Below are 20,705 nucleotides of genomic sequence, written 5' to 3'. Positions count from 1 at the left end.
TACGATAAAACTTTCGTTGACAAAATTCTCCGGAAACACGAAAGGAAAAAACACAGACAGAACTGCACAACACTACAGCCAGAGAAAGAAGAAAAGCGTTGGATCAGCCTCCCGTTTTATCCAAAATTGACAAATTCTATCCAATCCGTGCTTCAAAAACATGGTTTCCACGCTGCATATAAAAGCAATAACAATTTAAAAGATCTGCTGGTTAATCTTAAAGACAAAGTGCCTCCGGAGGAAAAATCAGGCATATACAAAATCCCCTGCGAAAACTGCCCCGCTGTTTACATTGGCCAAACTCGGCGTAAACTTAAAGCTAGACTGCGAGAACATAAAACTGCAGTAGAAAACGATCGAGTCAATGACTCAAGTGTGGCAGCACACACTACATCCCAAAAACATAGTGTTGATTGGGAAAAGGTTAAACTGATAAAAAATGTACGAAAAACCGCACACTTAAATGCATGGGAATCCATGTACATCACTACCACTGACCACCCACTAATGAATGAGGACGACCCCCCAATATCGTCCCCTCTCTTCCATCTAACGAAGCTGTAAATACAGTACAACTCTCTGCGTATCAGGATCGGAAACTACCACAAGTTACTAGTCGGACATCGTCCAGCTGATGGGCAAGATCGTAGCCCGAAACCGGTCGACGAAAAAGGTAAATTTACTCCTTTTTATGTTTTGTAAGAATAATAAGTGTTATGTCCTGTCTCGCGTCGTCGCGGTATGTGATTGTTCTTACGTTGGCACAAGAAAATTAATAGAGTGTTGGAACGTTCAAATAGTACGATACCACATTTAAATTATGTTGAGGCCACGTATATTGATCAAAGCAGGTATAGTTTTAAATAGTCTTTGAATTTCTTTTCTTTCCATAACTTTTGAGCCACATATCAAATTGTTATGAAGTTTGTTATTTGTAAGTTCGAGAGATGACTCGTTCGTATAACACTAGTTATGTTCAAATTAGTCATGTAATCTTTGAGATAATAGACTTCCGTTGTTTTATTAACAATTTGATACATAACGGTTGCTTAAGTTCGATTATAATTAAATGAAATGGGAACGTATAGGGCAGCCAAACTTTTAAACCACGTGTTCAATCATAATTCATCAGTTAACTAGCTCGTTCATTTCATATCGATATTGTTCAAATCGGTTGTGTAGTTTCTGAGATAATGAAGTTTCGTGATTTTCACATTTCGATACATTACAGACGAAGTTACAGTCCGCTTACAGTAAAATTCAATAGGGTATTATGAGGCAGCTATACATTTCATTTGACACTAATTTTGTGGAAATCGGGTCAGCCATCATTGAGAAAAGTGAGAAATATGAGGAATATGTTCCTTTTCATAGCCTGATTTCACATTTTTAAACATAACAGGCAAAGTAATAGTCCGATTGCAAAACAAATCAATAGGGTCTTATGGGGCAACTAGACCTTCCATTTGACACTGATTTTATGGACATCGGTACAGCCATCTCTGAGAAACATGAGTGAGATTAAACAGTCTTCAGAACACGTTTCTTTTCATAACTTTTGAACCACAAGTTCAATCTTCATAAAATTCAAAAGTTAGAGGTTTTTAAGGTAGCCCGTTCATTTGAATTCAATTTTGTTCAAATCGGTTGTGTAGTTTTTGAGATAATGATGTTTCATGATTTTCACATTTTGATACATAAGCTCTAAACTGAAAATCCGATTACAATAAAATTTAATAGAGTCTTATGGGACAACGAGACCTTTCATTTGCAATTAATTTCATGAAAATCGGTCCAGCCATCTCTGAGAAAAGTGAGTGAGAATAAAAATCTGCACACACACACACACACACACACACACACACACACACACACACACATACATACAGAAAATGCTCAGCTCGTCGAGCTGAGTCGAGTGATATATGCCATTCGGCCCTTTGGAGCACTTTTATACTTTCGGTTTTGCAAGTGATTGCTATACCTTTCTAGGAGAAAGGCAAAAAGAAGAAAATCCATATGCGAATGACCACTCACCAAGAATTCATGGATGATCGTCAATTTTTCGTCCACCTTTCCTAACGGTTTTGGTAAAGTATGCAAGAGGAAAAATATTATTCGGTTGTTGTTTCAACAGCAGCTGGTAATTTGTTTAGGTATGGGAGCGAACAAGAACCTTTTACTTGAGACCCTCTTTGGCACTCAATTTCATCCCTTAAAAAAAACCCTCTGAATTGCTCCCAAATAAGTATGAAAAAATTTTTAAATCATACTTCTGTAAAGGCCTGCAACGAAAGGCTTTGCCGTTGCTCAAAAATAGAGTTGGGAGCTGATTTTTAAAGATCAAATGATGTTATTATTATTGCGGTTAGAAAACTAATTGTTCTAAAATATGCAAATCACATAATTTTTTACCAATTGTGCTGTTGTTGATAAGAAAGAAAGTTTGAAGATCATTTTTTAAAGCAAACACTGATTTTTTTTTCCACGGGAACAGGGTTAAAATTGTTTAACAATGTGTCAGAATCATCATTAAAATGTACCAAAAATGTCGAACTATGTCGTAATAATGCTTCAATAAAGTCTCAAGTATAAATTTATAAATCTGAAATATATTTCATAATAATATTTCATGTGCCACACATGTTCCAAAATGTATTGTAACTCTCTTTTCCAGAATCAAAAAATATACAACTGAGGCTCGAGTTGATTTGTTTTTCCTAACCGGGACGTTACCTCACTGAACCCAGATCATCGAATGACTGACAATGTTGAAATTTTATCTCTGCGTAGAGGCATCTTTCGTTTATTACATGTACTGCGCGATGTTTTCTGTTGCTTAGGAAAAGTTATTTTGCTCAAAACAAGTTTTCGACACGTGATATTATCACTACCATGTATATTGTTCTTTAAACATTCTCAGCATTACGGCATTTCTTCTTTACTCCAAGCATCTTTGAAGCGTGATATTATCAATACGGGTTACTTTTATTTTTACAAATAAAACTACAAGTTTTTGATGCGTGATAATATCTTTACGGAACATTATTTTAATTCAAATTAACTTTTCGATACCGCGTAAAATACGCGTATTGTTACCTTCTTTTATACAATATAAGTTTATCTAGATCCTATGTTGGTTTCATACAGCTTCTCTTGAAATAAGAAAAGGTTGCTCTAGCATTACTGAATTATTTTCTTGTTATACTGTTAGCTATCATATTCAAATACATTAAGTACTAGGAAAATATGCCTCGTCTGTTGCTATCAAGCGTCTTTCATACAGTATCACAAAAATTTCTAATACAAAATCGGTATTAGATCTTCCTTACTATATGAGTGCAAAAACTTACCGTACGTATAGATTTTTCAAGGATTTAGTTTCAAGTAACAAGTTCAAGGCAGTAACCTAATGACGTTTCTTGTTATCGTGACTTCGCTCGAGACCAAGTAGCGAATGGAATCATACATAAAAAAACGTAACAAGTATGTAGAAAATGTATAGGTAGTTTCCTATTACCCCGAATGAGTTTTTATTGTTCTCAACCAATTCAACTACGTTCAAAAGTTCAAACGGAAAGTTTTAAACCATATCAATCGCAGGAGTAGATATTATCCATCACCATAAATGTCAGCCCCCGAAAAATAAAACTCCTCTCCCACCTTCGCAGGTTTGCCAACAAGAAGGCCTACGTCTTTCTGTACGGCGTCATCGGTTGTATATTCTCCGCGACGTACGCCTACTTCAACGGTACGATCACGACCTTGGAAAAGCGGTACAAAATTCCGAGCAAAAACACCGGCATCATCTCGGTCGGTAACGACATCAGTTCGCTGTTTCTGTCGGCCATCCTAAGCTACTACGCCGGTAAGGGTCACCGGCCGCGCTGGATAGCGTTCGGTTTGTTCACAATCGTCTTGTTCTGTTGGATGACGGCACTGCCCCACCTGCTGTACGGTCCAGGGGAAGCGGCCTTGGTACTGACCACCGAGTATGGGGCGACGTACGACGAGAACCAAACCAAGGAAGTGTTCGAGGCTCAGAAGGCGAAAACGCTTTGCCGCAGCAATGGCACCCGGGGAGCGCAGTGCGAAACCGAGGAGGGCAACTTTGCCCCGCAGGCGATCCTCTTTGTGGCGCAGTTCATCTCCGGCATCGGTAGTTCACTTTACTATACGCTGGGTGTTTCTTACATGGATGACAACATTAAAAAGTCGAAAACGCCGGCTCTGGTTAGTGAGTATCCGCGTCGGCAGCTTGAAGCATATCATTCTACAATTTTGTCTTTTTTCTTTCAGGTGTTTCCTACTTTCTTCGAATGCTCGGACCAGCGATCGGGTACACGCTAGCTTCCTACTGTTTAAAGTTGTACATTTCGCCCTCGATGACTCCAACAATCACTAATAATGATCCCCGTTGGCTTGGTGCCTGGTGGATCGGCTGGCTAGTGCTAGGACTGATTCTTGGCTTTTTCGCCATTTTCATCGGAATGTTCCCAAAGCAGCTCCCAAGAGCGGCGGTACGCAAACGGATAGCTGTTGAAAAGAAAAAGCTCGGAATGAAACTAAGTGAGGCGAAAAAAGAGGACGAACTTCCGGCCTCTTTCAAGGATATGATCAAAACCTTTAAGCGGTTGGTTAGGAACAAAATTCTCATGCTGAACAACATCGCCTCAGTATTCTACTTCTTCGGTTACATGCCATACTGGATTTTCACCCCGAAATACATCGAAACTCAGTACAAACAATCCGCATCGACGTCCAGTTTAGTGACCGGAACCGTCGCTTTGGCTTTCTCCGCAATCGGAGTGCTACTTTCCGGAATTGTGATCTCCAAATTCAAACCAAGGGCCCGCTACATGGCGGCGTGGAATGTCCTAGTCGGTATCCTGTCCGTAATGGGGATGGTTGCGTATGCCTTCCTGGGATGTACGGCGAGTGAAAATTCCGTTATCGTGAATATTCCTACAGCGTAAGAATTTAGTTATTTTATCAATGGATTAAAATCAATGGGATTCGAATTTTCTAGCAACGAGATGTCTCCCACGTGTAATTCGGCCTGTCAGTGTGATTACGTGAAATATTCACCAATTTGCGGGGAGGATGGTAACACTTACATCTCGGCGTGCCACGCGGGATGCAAACAACAATTCCAAATGGGTGACCTGAAGGTTAGAAGATACCACCAATCATTGCAAAGCTCCTAACAATTTCGTTCAATTTTTATAGACCTATGACGAATGTTCATGCATATTGGGCAGCAACTATTCCGCCCACAATCCGGTTTACAAGCGGCTGATATCGTACAACAGTAGCATAGTACTCCCCTACTCGCTCGCTTATGATGACCCTAAGGTAAGAATCAATCTAAGCAAAATCTTAACGAATGTTTCTTTAAAATAAATCTTTCATCAGCCTTCAGCCGGCGGTGGAAAGGCCATTGCCGGACCCTGCCCGCTGGACTGCAAGCGGGAGTTTATCACCTTCCTGGTAGTGATGTGCTTCCTGAAGTTTTCCGGTGCCACCGGACGGGCCAGCAACTTCCTGGTGTCGGTGCGGTGCGTCGACGAAAAAGACAAAACCGTCTCGATGGGTTTCGGCATGATGCTGCTCAGTTTGATGTCCTTCATACCGAGTCCAATCTTTTTCGGCCTGGTGCTGGATAAGACCTGTCTGGTGTGGGGCAAAACATGCTCCGGCAAGGGAAACTGCTGGCTGTACGATGGGGAATCTTTGCGGTGAGTGTATTTGCTGCTCCGCAATGTTATAAGTAATGTACAATGTGTTTTGTTTTGCTTCCAGATATTTGCTCAACTTTATAGCGGCGGCATTTGTCCTGGTGGGGACACTGTTCGACTGTGGTGTGTGGTATTACGTGAAAGATCTGAAGATATTCGACGAGGAGGTGAAGGACAAGGAAATCGATCTGGCAGACAAATAAGAGGAAGTCATCACGGATAGACCTACGTAGTGGAATCCGCGTTGAGTCTTCTGTTAAACGTTGTTGTTGCTAGGGATAAACGTTGATAGCTCCAAAAACCAAATTGTACATTAATTTAGCATATTTTAATACAACGTTGAAATAAAATCGGTGTTTTTACTGTTCGTTCTTTGTGCTCGGAAAGTTGGCGACTGGTGCTAACGGGCGTCAATTATTTGCATGATATCTAGTCGACTTGCATACAACCTTGAACGAAATTTCTTTGCTTGCTTCAAACATTTGCATGCGTTAGTAGAAAAGGCGACGGTTTGGAAGACTTTTGATAATTATCAATAAACAATATTTATCAAACTCATTTTCGAGATCAGAAACACAACAAGCTTTGAAAACCAAAAAAGAACATGTTAATTGCACTACAGACAATAGTAACTTAAGTTTAAAATAGTTTATTTGACACGGCACGATACAATTTATGTTTAACTGAGCCCAGTACATTTTTTTTTAATTCTAAATTAGCAGGGAAAAGAGGGAGGCACATTTTTTATATCTCGCTGCCGACTACGAGCTAGTGGGGATTTAAGGTGAGAGGAGGGGAGTTACAATTTTGGTTTTAACTATATTGAGTTACAGGATTTAATTATTTGCACATGGCTAAGCAGTGATGTTCCAGTTGAGCAGTTTTGGTCTGAGGCGTAAACATGAAGATGCCGAGTCTTCGATTTTGTGTCTCCAGCATGGTGTATCATTTTCATTCAGTTTATAACGGGAATTGTAATCTAACAAATAGATAAGAAAAATCAAATTTTAATTCCAGCATTTTTTATAAACCCGTATAGCTGTGTCATGCACTGGAGATCACCGCTTCCCAGAATGTCTTTAACGGGTACGTTCGGTTGTTTTCCTCGGGCCCGAAGGGAATCTATAAGCTCGGACCTAACACCACAGTATTCGGTACACGACCAAACAACGTGCTCGATGTCATGGTAGCCATCGCCACAAACGCAGTGATTACTGTCTACAAGCCCTATACGAAAGAGATGCGTGTTTAACGTGTAGTGATTGGACATAAGTCTGGACATCACGCGAATGAATCCCCGACCTACATCCAACCCCTTGAACCATGCTTTCGTCGATACCTTAGGAAAAATGGAATGTAGCCACCGTCCCAGTTCATCTGAGTTCCATGATGATTGCCAACTGTTGAGTGTTCTCTGACGCAAAATGCTATAAAATTCATCGTAAGCAATTGGTCTTACATAAATATCGCCATCAATAGCACCCACCTTAGCTAAAGCGTCAGCCTTTTCATTGCCGGAATGGAACAATGAGAAGGGACCCACGCTAAGGTAACCCGGTAGTTTTTATCTGTTAAAGCACTTAAAAACCGCCGTATTTTCCCCAGGAAATACGGGGTGTGCTTCACAGGCTTCATCGATCGCAGAGCCTCAATGGCACTGAGACTGTCTGTGAAGATGAAGTAGTGGTCTATGGGCAGGGTTTCGATGATCCCAAGAGAGTACTGAATAGCAGCAAGTTCTGCGACGTACACGGAAGCAGGAGCATCGAGTTTGTAGGAGCGGTAAAATTTTCGTGAAAAACACCGAAGCCAGTGGACTCATCTAGATTAGATCCGTCAGTGTAAAACCTTTTATCATAACTAACATGTTTAAACTTATTGGAAAAAAATTTAGGGATCTCTTGGGGTCGCAATTGATCCGGGATACCAGAAATGTCTTGTTTCATGGTGGTGTCGAAGAATATAGCATTATCAGAAGTATCTAAAAGTGCGACATTGGAGGAATCGTATGAAGAAGGATTAATATCTTGAGCCATATAGTCAAAATATAAAGTCATAAATCTGGATTGAGATTGAAGGTCGACCAACCTCTCGAAATTTTCAATTACTAATGGGTTCATAACTGTGCATCGGATTAGCAACCGGTAAGAGAGATTCCAAAAGCGATGTTTCAACGGAAGAATACCCGCTAGCACTTCAAGACTCATCGTATGGGTCGACTGCATGCAGCCTAAGGCAATACTCAAACAACGATATTGTATTCGCTCCAGTTTGATCAAATGTGTGTTTGCTGCGGAGCGGAAGCAGAAACACCCGTACTCAATTACAGACAATATCGTTGTTGGTAAAGCCTCAGAAGGTCTGCTGGGTAAGCACCACACCAGGTTCCGGTAATCGTACGAAGAAAATTAATCCTCGCCATGTGAGAAATACATATGCTTTTCTGACAACAAATTGAGCAAAAAGTTATTCAAATTTGGTGAAAGTCCCTGCGATTGAAGTTTCGCGCTTAAAACTTCTACAGAGACAGAGTCAAAAGCTCCCTTAATATCCATGAACGCAGAAGCCATTTGCTCTTTTCGAGCAAAGGCTAGTTGAATTTCAGTAGAAAGCAACGCTAGGCAATCGTTCGTCCCTTTGCCCCGGCGAAAGCCAAATTGAGTATCTGAAAGTAACCCGTTTGTTTCGACCCATTTGTCTAACCGTAAGAGGATCATTTTCTCCATTTATTTCCGGAGGCAAGAGAGCATCGCAATCGGCCTATATGAATTGTGATCAGAGGCAGGATTCCCGGGTTTCCGAATAGCAATGACTTTTACCTCCCTCCAGTCATGCGGAACAATATTTAGTTCAAGAAACTTGTTGAACAAATTCAACAAGCGTCTTTTTGCAGAGTCGGGTAGATTCTTCAACAGGTTGAATTTTATTCTATCTAACCCTGGAGCCTTATTGTTGCACGACAGGAGAGCCATTGAAAATTCCAACATCGAAAATGGAGGCTCTTCCGTAGTTACTAATAACGCGTCGCGAAAGGTTTTCTGTTCCGGTACAGAGTCCGGACAGACCTTTTTGGCAAAATCGAGTATCCAGCGATCTGAATACTACAGCTTAACAGAGCCGTACTTTCGGAAGTCCTTATACGCCGAGGACCTTCGCGCGCACAGTTCAGAGCACTCTTTGTCCCACCATTTGGTAGGAGGGCGCCGTCTAATCGTTACCCCGGGTATCGGTTTCGTCTGAGCTTGAGTCGCGGCGTCGATGATCAAGCCAGAAAGGAGCGCGTATTCTTCCTCCGGAGGGAGTTTCTCGTAAGACTCGATGGATTCCGCAATAATCGTCTCATAAGACTTCCAATCAATATTACGTGTAAGGTCGTATGAGATATTGATTGGATCCGGGGGAGTTGAACCATTAGCAACTGAAATAACGATTGGAAGATGATCACTACCGTGGGGATCATTGACTACTTTCCACTGGCAATCTAACGCTAGTGATGTCGAGGAAAGGGATAGTTCAAGCACGCTTTCACGTGCTGGAGGATTAGGTACACGTGTCGCTTCCCCAGTATTCAAAAGTGTCATATTGAAGTCATCGATCAAGTTATAGATTAAAGAAGATCGGTTGTCGTCGTACAGCGACCCCCATAGCGAACAGTGAGAGTTAAAATCTCCCAATATCAAAAAAGGAGCAGGAAGCAACTCTGCTATATCAGTAAGTTGCCTCTGTTCAATCCGCGCGGACGGAGGGATATATATCGAAGCAAGGCATAGGTCTTTTTCATTCATATTCGTTTGAATGGCAACGACTTCAATATTTGAGATCGAGGGGAGGTCGATTCTAAAAAAAGAATAGCACTTTTTGATCCCTAAAAGTACCCCTCCTCCGTGTGAGTCTCGATCTCGACGAATTATGTTGAAATCGTGGAAATTAAGTTGATCGTTTAAATTGAGAAAAGTTTCACAGAGCGCAAACGCGTCACAATTGTGTCTGTTAATCAAATGAGAAAATAAGATCGAATTTGGGGATGATACTTCTGCAATTCCACTGTTATGCAGTGATAAAATTCCTAACCTCTTTCGACGTATTAGTCATCGAATGATATGATGGCTGAAATGAGGGGCCAAGTTGCTGCTAGTTGCTTCAAAAAGGTTTTCACTGTGGGGAGGAGGGCATGAAGAATATTTTGAATGGGATCTGGTATGTTGAACGTTTTAAATATCCAATCCACAATATCAGAGAAATTTATAAACCCTGTTTCTTTTCTATTTTCTGATTGAGCAAAAGGTGCACGAGGGGTTTTTGGTGCCCCAGGAAGCGGTGGGTACTCCTGGTTTGAATTGAAATTAAAACCCGGAGGTACTTGATTCGGTTTTTTTTTCACTACTTCCTTTTTGTGTTGGCTTATTGGTCATTCCGCTAGGGGTTATCTTACGACCTTTGCGAGAAAGATTAGGAGAGTTAAGCATTCTCCTCTTCCTAGATCCTTCTGGCATGGCATAAGAACACCCTTCAACGGGATCGTCAGATGTACCCTCATCGGTTGGCAAAAAGGAAAAGATGTTTCCTGTCGATGGTGGCTCAGCCCTCTTAAGCATTTCTGCAAAAGAGCGCTTTGATCGTTCCTTGAGGGAACGCTTAATTTTTTCCTCGCGCTGTTTGTACGCGGGACACGCCGAAAGGTCATGCCGAGTTCCTTCACAGTAAAGACACTTTTCAGTATCCTCACTGCAAGCGGTCTCAGCATGATTGCCTCCGCACTTGCTGCAGCGTGCCTTTTTGCAGCAGTAGGTGGCTGTATGACCTAACTGCTTGCAGTTTTGGCAATGCATGACCCGCGGTACGACAGGCGTACAGGCAGACGAACCCTGTACAAAGAGATGTAGTTCGGCAGTGCGGATCCGGCGAATGTTACACGGAAGGAATCCGAAGGGAGGAATTTCTTCTTCCCTTCTTCGATGGATACTCAATGCAATTGCTTGACATCCAGTATCTTTACATTTTGAATCAGGGGGCTCTTGAAACAGCCAACCCCGTGACGCAAAATGTCATCGACCGTGAGGTTTCCTTCGGTAACCACACCGTCGATCTCCACGTCCTTGGCAGGGATGTACACGCGGTACTCTCTCGTGAAGAGCTCGTAGCTAGCAATTGCATTTGCTTGCTTCAAGCTACTCACGACAACTCGCAGTTTGTTCGGTCTAACCTTAATAATTTCGGTTACGTCCGAAAACTGTTTTGTCAGGTCCTTGCCCATTTGCATTATATTAAGAGGCTTCTTAATGGGCCTGAAAAAACTATGAACGGACCTTTCGAAACATCTGGGTAAGCTTTCACCCGTATTTCAGGTACCCTTGGTACAGGGCTAGGTAGCGGGGATGGTACAGGGGAAGGCAGGGGGAACTGCAGGGGGAGATTTCAATCTCTTCCCCACTTGTTTCCACATCCAGGAATAGTTCCATCTGGTTGTTGTCCATTTTTGCAGGAGCGTTACGCTCTACCGCACACAAACGATAATTATCCGAATATACGGGGGATCAAATAATTGGTATTAAATAAAAAAAAAAACAATTTTTCAAGTTAAGATGGATCAAATGAAAAAAAAAAAGACAATCGTATTGGGGACGAAAAATAATAATAATAATTATAATAATAATAATAATAACAATTGTAATAATAATGATAATAAAAATAAAAATTATAATTATAAAGCGAATACTTCACCGAACGTCTAGGTCTTTTGCCTACACGACCTGATGGCTGCTAGTTGGATCAATCGGGAAGAGTGTCTCAGCAAAACAAACAATGCCGACATCGAATGATCTCGTTTTGTGTTGTATCACGGTGGTCTTATTTGCGCGCGGCCTTGTAGATGAGACTTGCAGTTGAATCCACTCACTCGGCCGTATGGAGATCCGTGCTGCTAGCGGGGTACCAGCGGTGCGAGGGAATGTATTTGCTGCTATGATTCCAGCTGCGAGACCGGACCGGCCACTGGCGGGGTAGCCTGCCAGTGCGCAAAAGATGCTTCTGCTGATAAACTGCAGGCTATTGTTGTCGCACAGGGCACTGCACAAGAACGAACCGATAAAACAATACCCGTCGAACGACAACTCGTGTGCCGTATTGTTATATTTCGAATCAAACGGAGTAAAACAATTTGCGTCTGTTCGAAACGAAAGCAAGACAACGAATCAGACAATAGTTACTTGAGCTGCAGAACTCCAATTGATCTGTTTAGAACATTTCTTTTTGGAAAAAAAATCCCAATAATTTTAACATACTCACCTAGGCTTTAAGTAACATTCAAAATGCGCATCATGGACTGTGTAAGGTTCCTTAGCTCTATAAGAAACGAATGTTGACTTGACTAACCGTTAACTTTTTGACCTTAACTTAATACTAACCGACATTTACCCTATCCTTACCTTGCCCAGAAATCTCAGTCAAAAGGGAATCTCTGCAACCAGTGTATTGGATGGTAGTGCATTGTCATTTCATTTGAAAAATTTTATGATTATGGGCATAAAGATAGATCACGAAATGTGTTGAAATGTACAGTGGAAGAAAATGCTCGTTGCTTAAGGTACGTTTAGACTATTAGACATGTCGGTTTGATTTTGACCACTGCAGAAATCGAAAGTCTGCTCGATTTACCGTTCGACATACTTTGTCGAACCTGTTTGTATGGCGGTGTTCACACTGCTTGCACAAGTCGGAAGGAAGAACTGCCAAATGAATGTCAAATGAATTTCTTTCTCAATTTCAATATTTGCCAGCACACAAAAAACGAAAATGATGTTTGTTATGGAGAGCCAAAACAAACAACTGAAAAAAAAAATTAAAGGTTGCTATGTTCTTGGAGTCGAAGGAAAAATAGGAACGTTCCTATTCCATTCGACATATCGAACGGCATGTTGAATCACAATATCGAAAAGGTGTAAACGTAAACCAACATTGAATTCGATATATTTTCGAGCAATCAGTTCGAATCAGATGAAAAAATCAGATAGTCTAAACATACCTTTACCTTCTGCCTATGTATAACGAATATGACAAAAAGTATCCAAATGTTTTTTATGGAAGCTGTTCTATTATCTGGCTGTGTATTGAAAGTCGAAAGGTAAGTACTCTAAATAACACGCAGAGAATTCTGAGTAAGAATCCCCAGGATACCGAATAACACGGTGACGGAATCGTGAAAGGAATCGCAAACACGATCCGGAGGATTCCCACTCACGTTTATTATTCAAGTATCTGTTGTATACAAGTATCGATTTCGATATTCCAATTCTATCTAATATTGAATAGATACAAATTAGCGTGCTGATCGAGATCGATCAGCACTGTCAAAGAAAAGAATAAATTAAACACGAACTGTGCGATCGAGCGTCAGTTCTATTCCACCTATCAATCGAATCGGTCTTGTTCCTGCAAAGTAAAGAAAAAGAAAATTATTAATAGTTGTTACAAAGTGGCATATCTAGGCGTTCTTCATATACTTGGTCGTTTGGGATTTCGCTGGATTATCCTGTGGATCTTCCCCTGGTTCCCTTGTACGGGTTGCGGTAGAAAAATAAGTTTAACAGTGGCGACGAGGTTAAAGTGGATAGTATTCGGAACCACATCGACTGACCCGAGGACTGGCAGGTTGGCATACCGGCATATGCAGTTATAAGAAATTTATTTATTTATAAGGAGAATTTAAAACAATTCAAGAGACGAAATAAAACACCCTTTTGCCTAGGAAGGATTCGGTGGGAATTGGACTCCAAGCTCGCGCGTTCAACCGAACGTGCGTTTCTCTGTCGGGATGACGGAGCTGACGAATGCTGGAGGGAAACAAGAGGCGGAATCGACGGATGCTGGAAGGAAACACGAGGAGGAGACTGACGGCTTCAGGGGGTTCCCGGAGGAGTTTTCTGCGCGCTCGCGGAAAAGAAAAGTTACATCCAACTCTCCTATTAGGAGATCGAAAAGAAAAAAGGTCGCTAAGACCGATCAGAATTTTGTATACAGTTAAAAAGCTCAGAATAATGTTGTAGAACTAATGACCATTGTTACATCTTTTTAAAACCTTTCTATAAGATATCAATTAGTTTTGTATAAAATTAAACTTTTTATTAAAAAATCAGAATTTTATAACAGATAAGATAATTAATATATTTTGTTAATTTATTCCAATATGTTGAAACTAAAAGAGGAAGAGCTGTTGTATACAAGTATCGATTTCGATACTCCAATTCTATCTAATATTGAATAGATACAACTTAGCGTGCTGATCGAGATCGATCAGCACTGTCAAAGAAAAGAATTAATAAAACACGAACTGCGCGATCGAGCGTCAGTTCTATTCCACCTATCAATCGAATCGGTCTTGTTCCTGCAAAGTAAAGAAAAAGGAAATTATTAATAGTTGTTACAAAGTGGCATGTCTAGGCGTTCTACATATACTTGGTCGTTTGGGATTTCGCTGGATTATCCCGTGGATCTTCCCCTGGTTCTCTTGTACGGGTTGCGGTAGAAAAATAAGTTTAACAGTATCCTAGAGCCATTTACAGGGCATTTTTGAGGATTCTTTTTTCAGGAATCCGCTCACGAATCCAATGTGAGGAATCCTAGAGAATCTATGCGAATTGTATGTGTTCGTCCGGGTGGAGTGTAACCTTCTAATTGCTGATGCACCTTTTCGATCAAGGTCTAAAGCACCGAGATCTGAACGTCCAATACTACAATGAGGATATTTCGATTACCACGAGAAAAAAAAATCCGGATCTGCTGAGCACTCATATGCTATACGTTCAGTTACTTGAGCTAATTATTTGAACTAACCGACCACTATACGATAATCGGCTAAAAAGAAATTTTCGTAGGGGTAAGCGGGGTAAGACCGCCCCCTTAAGCAATTCTGTTTATAGAAAAAAAAGTTGCGGCTGCAATTTCATTTTTTCTTCGCTAAGAGGTTCTTCTATTCAATACCCGCATTTAAAAAATAAGAACTGAAATATTTTTGTTTATTTTCCAGCTTATTTTTTAAATTTGAAAAATTCATTGAAAATGTGCAGATCTTGTTCATGCGGGGTAAGCCCGCCCACCAGCGGGGTAAGATCGCCCACCATTTTTTGAGGATAAAAAATATTTTTAGGGCCGAAACGGTTGATTCTATCGGTATAGTGTCTCTGACAAAGTTGTAGATGGTATTTCTTTTCTTTTTAAATAGAATATACACTGTGAAGAATCTGAAAAAAATATTTTTTTCTAAGTTTTAACTTATTTTGTTTTCTGATTATTCAAGTTCAAATCAATGTTTAGGTAACTTTTTTGGTTTTCAAAATAAATAGATTTTTCAGAATTGGGGTTTTTCAAGATATTGAATTCATAATATACCTATCTTCAAGCTTAAAATTAAAACTCATTAAACCTATCTGTATGATTCTTTTGAAGACTTATTATGTATAGAAAAATACTAATAATTATTATTTCTTTTATTTATATTTTCAATTTTCTATGTTTTTTTTTTTTGAAGAACAAAATTATCAACGACTCTATACACCAAATAAACCGTTAAAAAAAAAAATCTTCACAAAAATTGAGCTATTAATATTTCTATTACTCCATGATCCAACAACCATAAAATTTTAGCTTACCTTTTGTAGATTTTACAGGCAAAAACATATTTTTTCAAAAAAATTTGAAAAATAAATATATATTTGATTCTATTTCTATATTTTTTCTTTAAATTTTTTTAGAGTGTGTACTTTTTTCGAAAGTAAAAAACTACTATTTTCAATTCTGCCGGAGACGTCATACCTATCAAACACACCGTCCTGGCTCTAAAATTATTTTGGTTCATTAACACCATGAACACAGGTTTACTTTTTTCAAAAATAAGTCTTGTTAAAATATATTACTAGAAAAGCTTAAACCAAATCGAAAATGGTCGATTAACATCGATGTCTTATGTGGCTTGAAGTTGCTTTACTGATCCTGTAAATATTCCCTTTGTAGTGTCGAGGCATTTGGGTCTTGAAGTAAAACAACAAGCAGTTGGATTCGTGGCGGTTTTACCCCTTGTATAGTGGGCGACTTTATCCCCAGTGGAACATTTTCATATTTGACCGAAAAAGTAGTCAAAATTACAAAATTACTCCCGGCCTTCGATATTTCCGAAAGAAGATAGATTCAGGCAAGCGATTAAACGTATATTCACGAACAAAACAATAGATTTTTAGACTGAAAAACCTTAAGTCCCGTTGCCGCAAAACAATAGCGCATTGACTGGTTGCAAATATCTTAAAATAACAATATAGTTCACTCTCGAATTTCCCATATATTTCCGTGAAGACAGACAGGGAATACCCCCTCTTGTGGTGAAAAAGGTAACTAAACTCATTGCACAGTGGTACAGTAAGGCATTTTAGGCGGACATGGGCTTTTCGTTGCGATTTTGGTTTGCGGTTTAAAACCATAGTTTTTGTAAAAAGTTGTTTTTTATACATAGTCCTCTATTTATGTGCAAATGAAAATTAGGGTGGTCCTAAAATCAACGAAATAAAAACAAACTAACTTGTTTTTATTTGCATAAATAATTGTAAGCATTCTTTGGCAAACTTGTAGATCAACTAATTCTAAGTAACTTTGTAAAAAAACTTTTTTGTAGACATTAAATTTGGTTTCCAAAAACAGTCTTTTCGCTCTATTTTTTCAATTCAAATTCAAAAACAAAGTTTTCTTCGGTAACTTTAATCAAAAATACGCCAATTTTGACGAAAAAACATTGTCGATATATTGTACAGATGAAGAGTTTTCACTATTTCTATTTTAAAAATAGGCCCTTTTAAAATATTAATGTCTTCGTTCAGGGCAAACATAAATAATATTTTTTGGTATCATTTGAAAGAAAAAATATTGTATAAATATTGTGAAGAAATACCGAAAGTTGCTTAGAATTAGTTGATCTACAACTGTGCCGATCAATGTATACATTTATTTCTGCAAATAAAAAAGTTAGTTTTTTTATGAAGTCGATTTCAGGACCACCCTAATTTTCATTTGCACATAAAAAATAGACTAAATATAAGAAACAAGTTCTTTGGAAAAAAATTTTACTCTAAAACCACAAAATCGCATCGAAAAACTCATGTCCGCCTACATTGCCTTACTGTTACCACTGTGCATTGTTGTTGAATTTCTGTGAGCGTGTGACATTCTCACACACGAAACTGAATTTACTCAATTCTAGATTTAGTTGACTCAATTTCATACTTTCACAGAAAAAAATATGTTGTAGATTTCGTGCGTATATTGTTTGTATGTAAAACTAACGCCATTCCGGGAGTTAAATATTGATAATATAATAGATGTAGCTTATCGAGGCACGAAGAAGAAATATTCAAATAATCAGGCCACGACGTGTAAATGTAAACTAATCCCAATCCCAAGTTGCTATAGACGTAGTCCCTGTGTAACTTCACTAGCTCAGATCCATCACGGGAAGCAACTACGAAATGTGCGGCCGTCAAGCTCAAGCGCAATAATCAGGCCACGAAATGAACAGTTAAATGAATGTTTCAATTACCTCGTGGAAAAGATGAAAGAGTAGGAGGGTGGTATCCAAGACACGACCGCATAGTTGACGTAGGACTGCAATAAATAAGTAGAGCTGTTCATTAATCTACGGCAAGTTTCTCGCCCGATCGCTCGCGTTGGCGTTCAGTACGACAAAGGCCTCACTGTGCGTCGACAGCGGCAGTCTAGTCTTCACTTGGCTTGGCTGCACACAAATGAATATTGAGTTCTACTGCACTAACAGACAACGAGTGACCAGCGCTCTATTCATACATTGCTCGGTGCAGTACTTTCGCCTGTGCCAGCATGTTTTCCTTCAAGACACCGGTTTTTATAACATTCTAACAGCAGAACGTAAAACTGTCTGTTAGTGGAGGTGGTTACGAACTTTCCGAAAATGCTTCACCTTCAAGACATCAAAATAGTCTAGGCTCATGGAAACAAACATTAGTTGACCTATTGGGACGGGGAGATTCTGTCAATTTTTTTTGTCACTGAAATACAGGATATCACAGCAGGCAGTTGGTGTTGGTGTTCGACCTTGAAACTTTTATTCAATTTTCTCTGTTTAACAATAAAGTGATAATGATAACTGAATAATTACAAAATTGTCCATCATTTTATCAATCAATATTGATTATTGTGAACCATCATATGGTTACATCGCTGTAACCGTTTGAAATCTTTCATTCCGACGTTACACCTTGGTTTTAGTTTCTGCAGAATGTATCCGATATAGTGCGGTTAGACGTAGTCCTACGTCAAAAAGAGAAACCGCACAATGGTTGTCGATAGTCGTATATGGTTGTTGTGCAACTTTTAGCTTAGATAACACTTGAATGTTCTATCAATTTAACAATTTAAGTATGGATGGAATTTAAGTATGGAATGTTGTAATTGGTTTAAAAGCATTATTATATTATATATAAGAGATATTTAACAAAACAAACATAATTAGTGATAACAACTGTTACACAAAAACTATTATTTAATGTTTAGTTTTCTTCGTTTTGAAAGTATTTTTTGTTTTTTTATCCCTCCGAATTTTTTGCTCTCGAGTTCTAATCTTCGTATTCATCACTTGCAGCTTTGCTTTTTACCAGCATATTTATGTATTTACTAGCTGACCCGGCAAACTTCGTCCCGCCTATTTTTGTGTTTAATTTAATAATTTTCAACATTCCAAATTCATTGATTTCTTGCGATTTGTTTATATCGTTTGAAATTATTGGTTTTATCGGAATGACAACATCCTCGACTTTTGCCTTTAGTACATCATCTCTATTCCGAAAACACTCATATTGGGTGGTATTCAGTTATTTTCGTTGTTTTCCAGAAACTGAAAGTGGTCATCTTCGAATTCAAGATGGTGTCCAGGGTCAATGCTTGGCTTCTATACATTATTTCGATTACGGATATATTCCTATGCAGTAGTATTCGGCTGTTTCCCAGAAGTTGCCATCTTACAATTCAAAATGGTGTCTGAGGTCAATTTTTAATCCCATTCATCATTCTGGTTAAAAAAAACTCTCATATTGGGTGGTATTTGGTCCCTCTAGGCTATTTTCCAGAAACCGGAAGTCACCACCCTGGATTTTAAAATGACATTTGGAGACAATTTCTGGCCCCTGAGCGTCATTCTGGTTTAAGAAACACCAATAATAGGTGTTATTTAGTCATTTTCGGCTGTTTTACAGAAACCTGTGTATCATTCTGGTATCGAAGCATCTCATATTGGATGGAAATCGGCCGGTTGAAGAAATACCCATATTGGGTGGTGTTTTGTCATTTTCGGCAGTTTCCCATTCACCGGAAGTCGTCATTTTACAATTCATAATGTTGTCTGAGGTCGATTTGTAGCTTTAGTGCATCATAACAATCCCGGAAATACCCATAATGAGTGCTATTTGGTCTTTTGACACTGTTGTTTAGGAACCGGAAGTCGCCATATTGGATTTCAAAACGGCATTTGGAGACAATTTCTGGCCTCTGAGCGTCATTCTAGTTAAAGAAACATCCATATTAGGTGATATTTGGTCATTTTCGTCTCTTTTCCAATCACTGTAAGTCGCCATCTTACAATTCAAAATGTTGTCTGAGGTCGATTTGTGGCTTCAGTGCATCATAACAATCGCGGAAATACCCATATTTGGTCATTCTCCGCTGTTTTTCAGAAACCGGAAGTCGCCATCTTGGGTTTCAAACTGGCATTCGTAGACAATTTCTGGCCTCTGAGCGTCATTCTGGTTAAAAAACACACCCATATTAGGTGGTATTTGTCATTTTCGGCAGTTTTCCAGTCACCAGAAGTCGCCATTTTACAACTCAAAATATTGTCGGAAGTCGACAAACGTTCAAACCATGGAACACCACCCATGGATTCATAGGGCCTCATACATAGGTGAACTTTACTATTATAAAATATTCGGCCGAGTCCACTTCACAATAATATGTACATTTTTTTCAGTGTACCCATTAGGGTAATATTACTGTCAAAAGTTACTCTTTTTCGCATGTCGTGTAGAACTAAATCAGAAGTGGCGCACCTTGCGGTCGAAAAGGTGACTAACGCTTCTGTCATTTTCAATTTGTCTTCATAATTTCACGTAAGTGAACTATATTGGTATTTAAGATATTTGCTGGTCGCCAGCTGAAAGGTTTTTTTTTTTTTATTCTCGCTTATTTTCCGTCGGTCTAGTTCCGCCACTGTTGTGGCCAATCACCGACGCCCAGGGAGGCGACTCCACACCCAGGACCCTAACTCACGACCCGTTTATTAACGGACCGGCGCCAACGGCTTTACTTCCTCATGCGATGGAAGGCGTGATCCCAGAGATTTTTCGCCTCAGAAAATCTCCCGGTGCCGGCTAGGATTGATTCTAGACCAGTTGGGTTGGTTGTGAGTGGATCACGCCACCTCACAACCTTCGACACCTATGTCGGCGGTGGGATTCGAACCCAGGCGTCGAGCGTGGTTGGCGGAGACGTTACCAACCACACTAGGCCCCCGCTCGAGCTGAGCTGAAAGGTTGTTTTTGATTATTTCTGCGACCGTTCGTGCACTATCAAAACAGAAAAACGTGCAAAATGTTATGTAATTATACTGTAATAGACACGTTAAAGAAATTTTTCAATTATTTTATAACTTGGTAGTAAAACTACGGTGGGCGGTCTTACCCCGCAGGGCGGTCTTACCCTGTTTACCCCTACGCAATCCCAAAAGTAATGAAAGTTTGCTCTGAGTGCTTCAGCGTAAAAAATCCGGGCGAACCCTATCGATGTTCAAAACGGATTAAGGTCGAAAAAATCTAGTGAAAATGGCTGGAGGCGATGTTGACAAACTCGTTGTCAAATCCCTACGCTCAAGAGTTTCCAAGGAAGATGACATTGTTCTAAGGAATG

General features: G+C 39.6%; 1 protein-coding gene across 1 annotated transcript in view; it reads left to right on the top strand.

Moving 5' to 3' along the window:
- The window catches only part of LOC129724393 (solute carrier organic anion transporter family member 74D), a 30,359-nt gene extending 24,271 nt beyond the window's left edge, over positions 1-6,088 (top strand). Inside the window, 6 exon segments of the mRNA XM_055679275.1 lie at positions 3,672-4,237; positions 4,300-4,972; positions 5,030-5,171; positions 5,230-5,355; positions 5,416-5,738; positions 5,803-6,088. Coding sequence (XP_055535250.1) covers positions 3,672-4,237; positions 4,300-4,972; positions 5,030-5,171; positions 5,230-5,355; positions 5,416-5,738; positions 5,803-5,971 — 1,999 coding nt within the window. The 3' untranslated portion in view covers positions 5,972-6,088.
- Positions 6,089-20,705: the final 14,617 nt, after the last annotated feature.

The sequence above is a fragment of the Wyeomyia smithii genome, chromosome 2 (assembly GCF_029784165.1).
Source record: "Wyeomyia smithii strain HCP4-BCI-WySm-NY-G18 chromosome 2, ASM2978416v1, whole genome shotgun sequence".
NCBI lineage: Eukaryota > Metazoa > Arthropoda > Insecta > Diptera > Culicidae > Wyeomyia > Wyeomyia smithii.
This window is presented reverse-complemented; position numbering and strand designations above follow the sequence as displayed.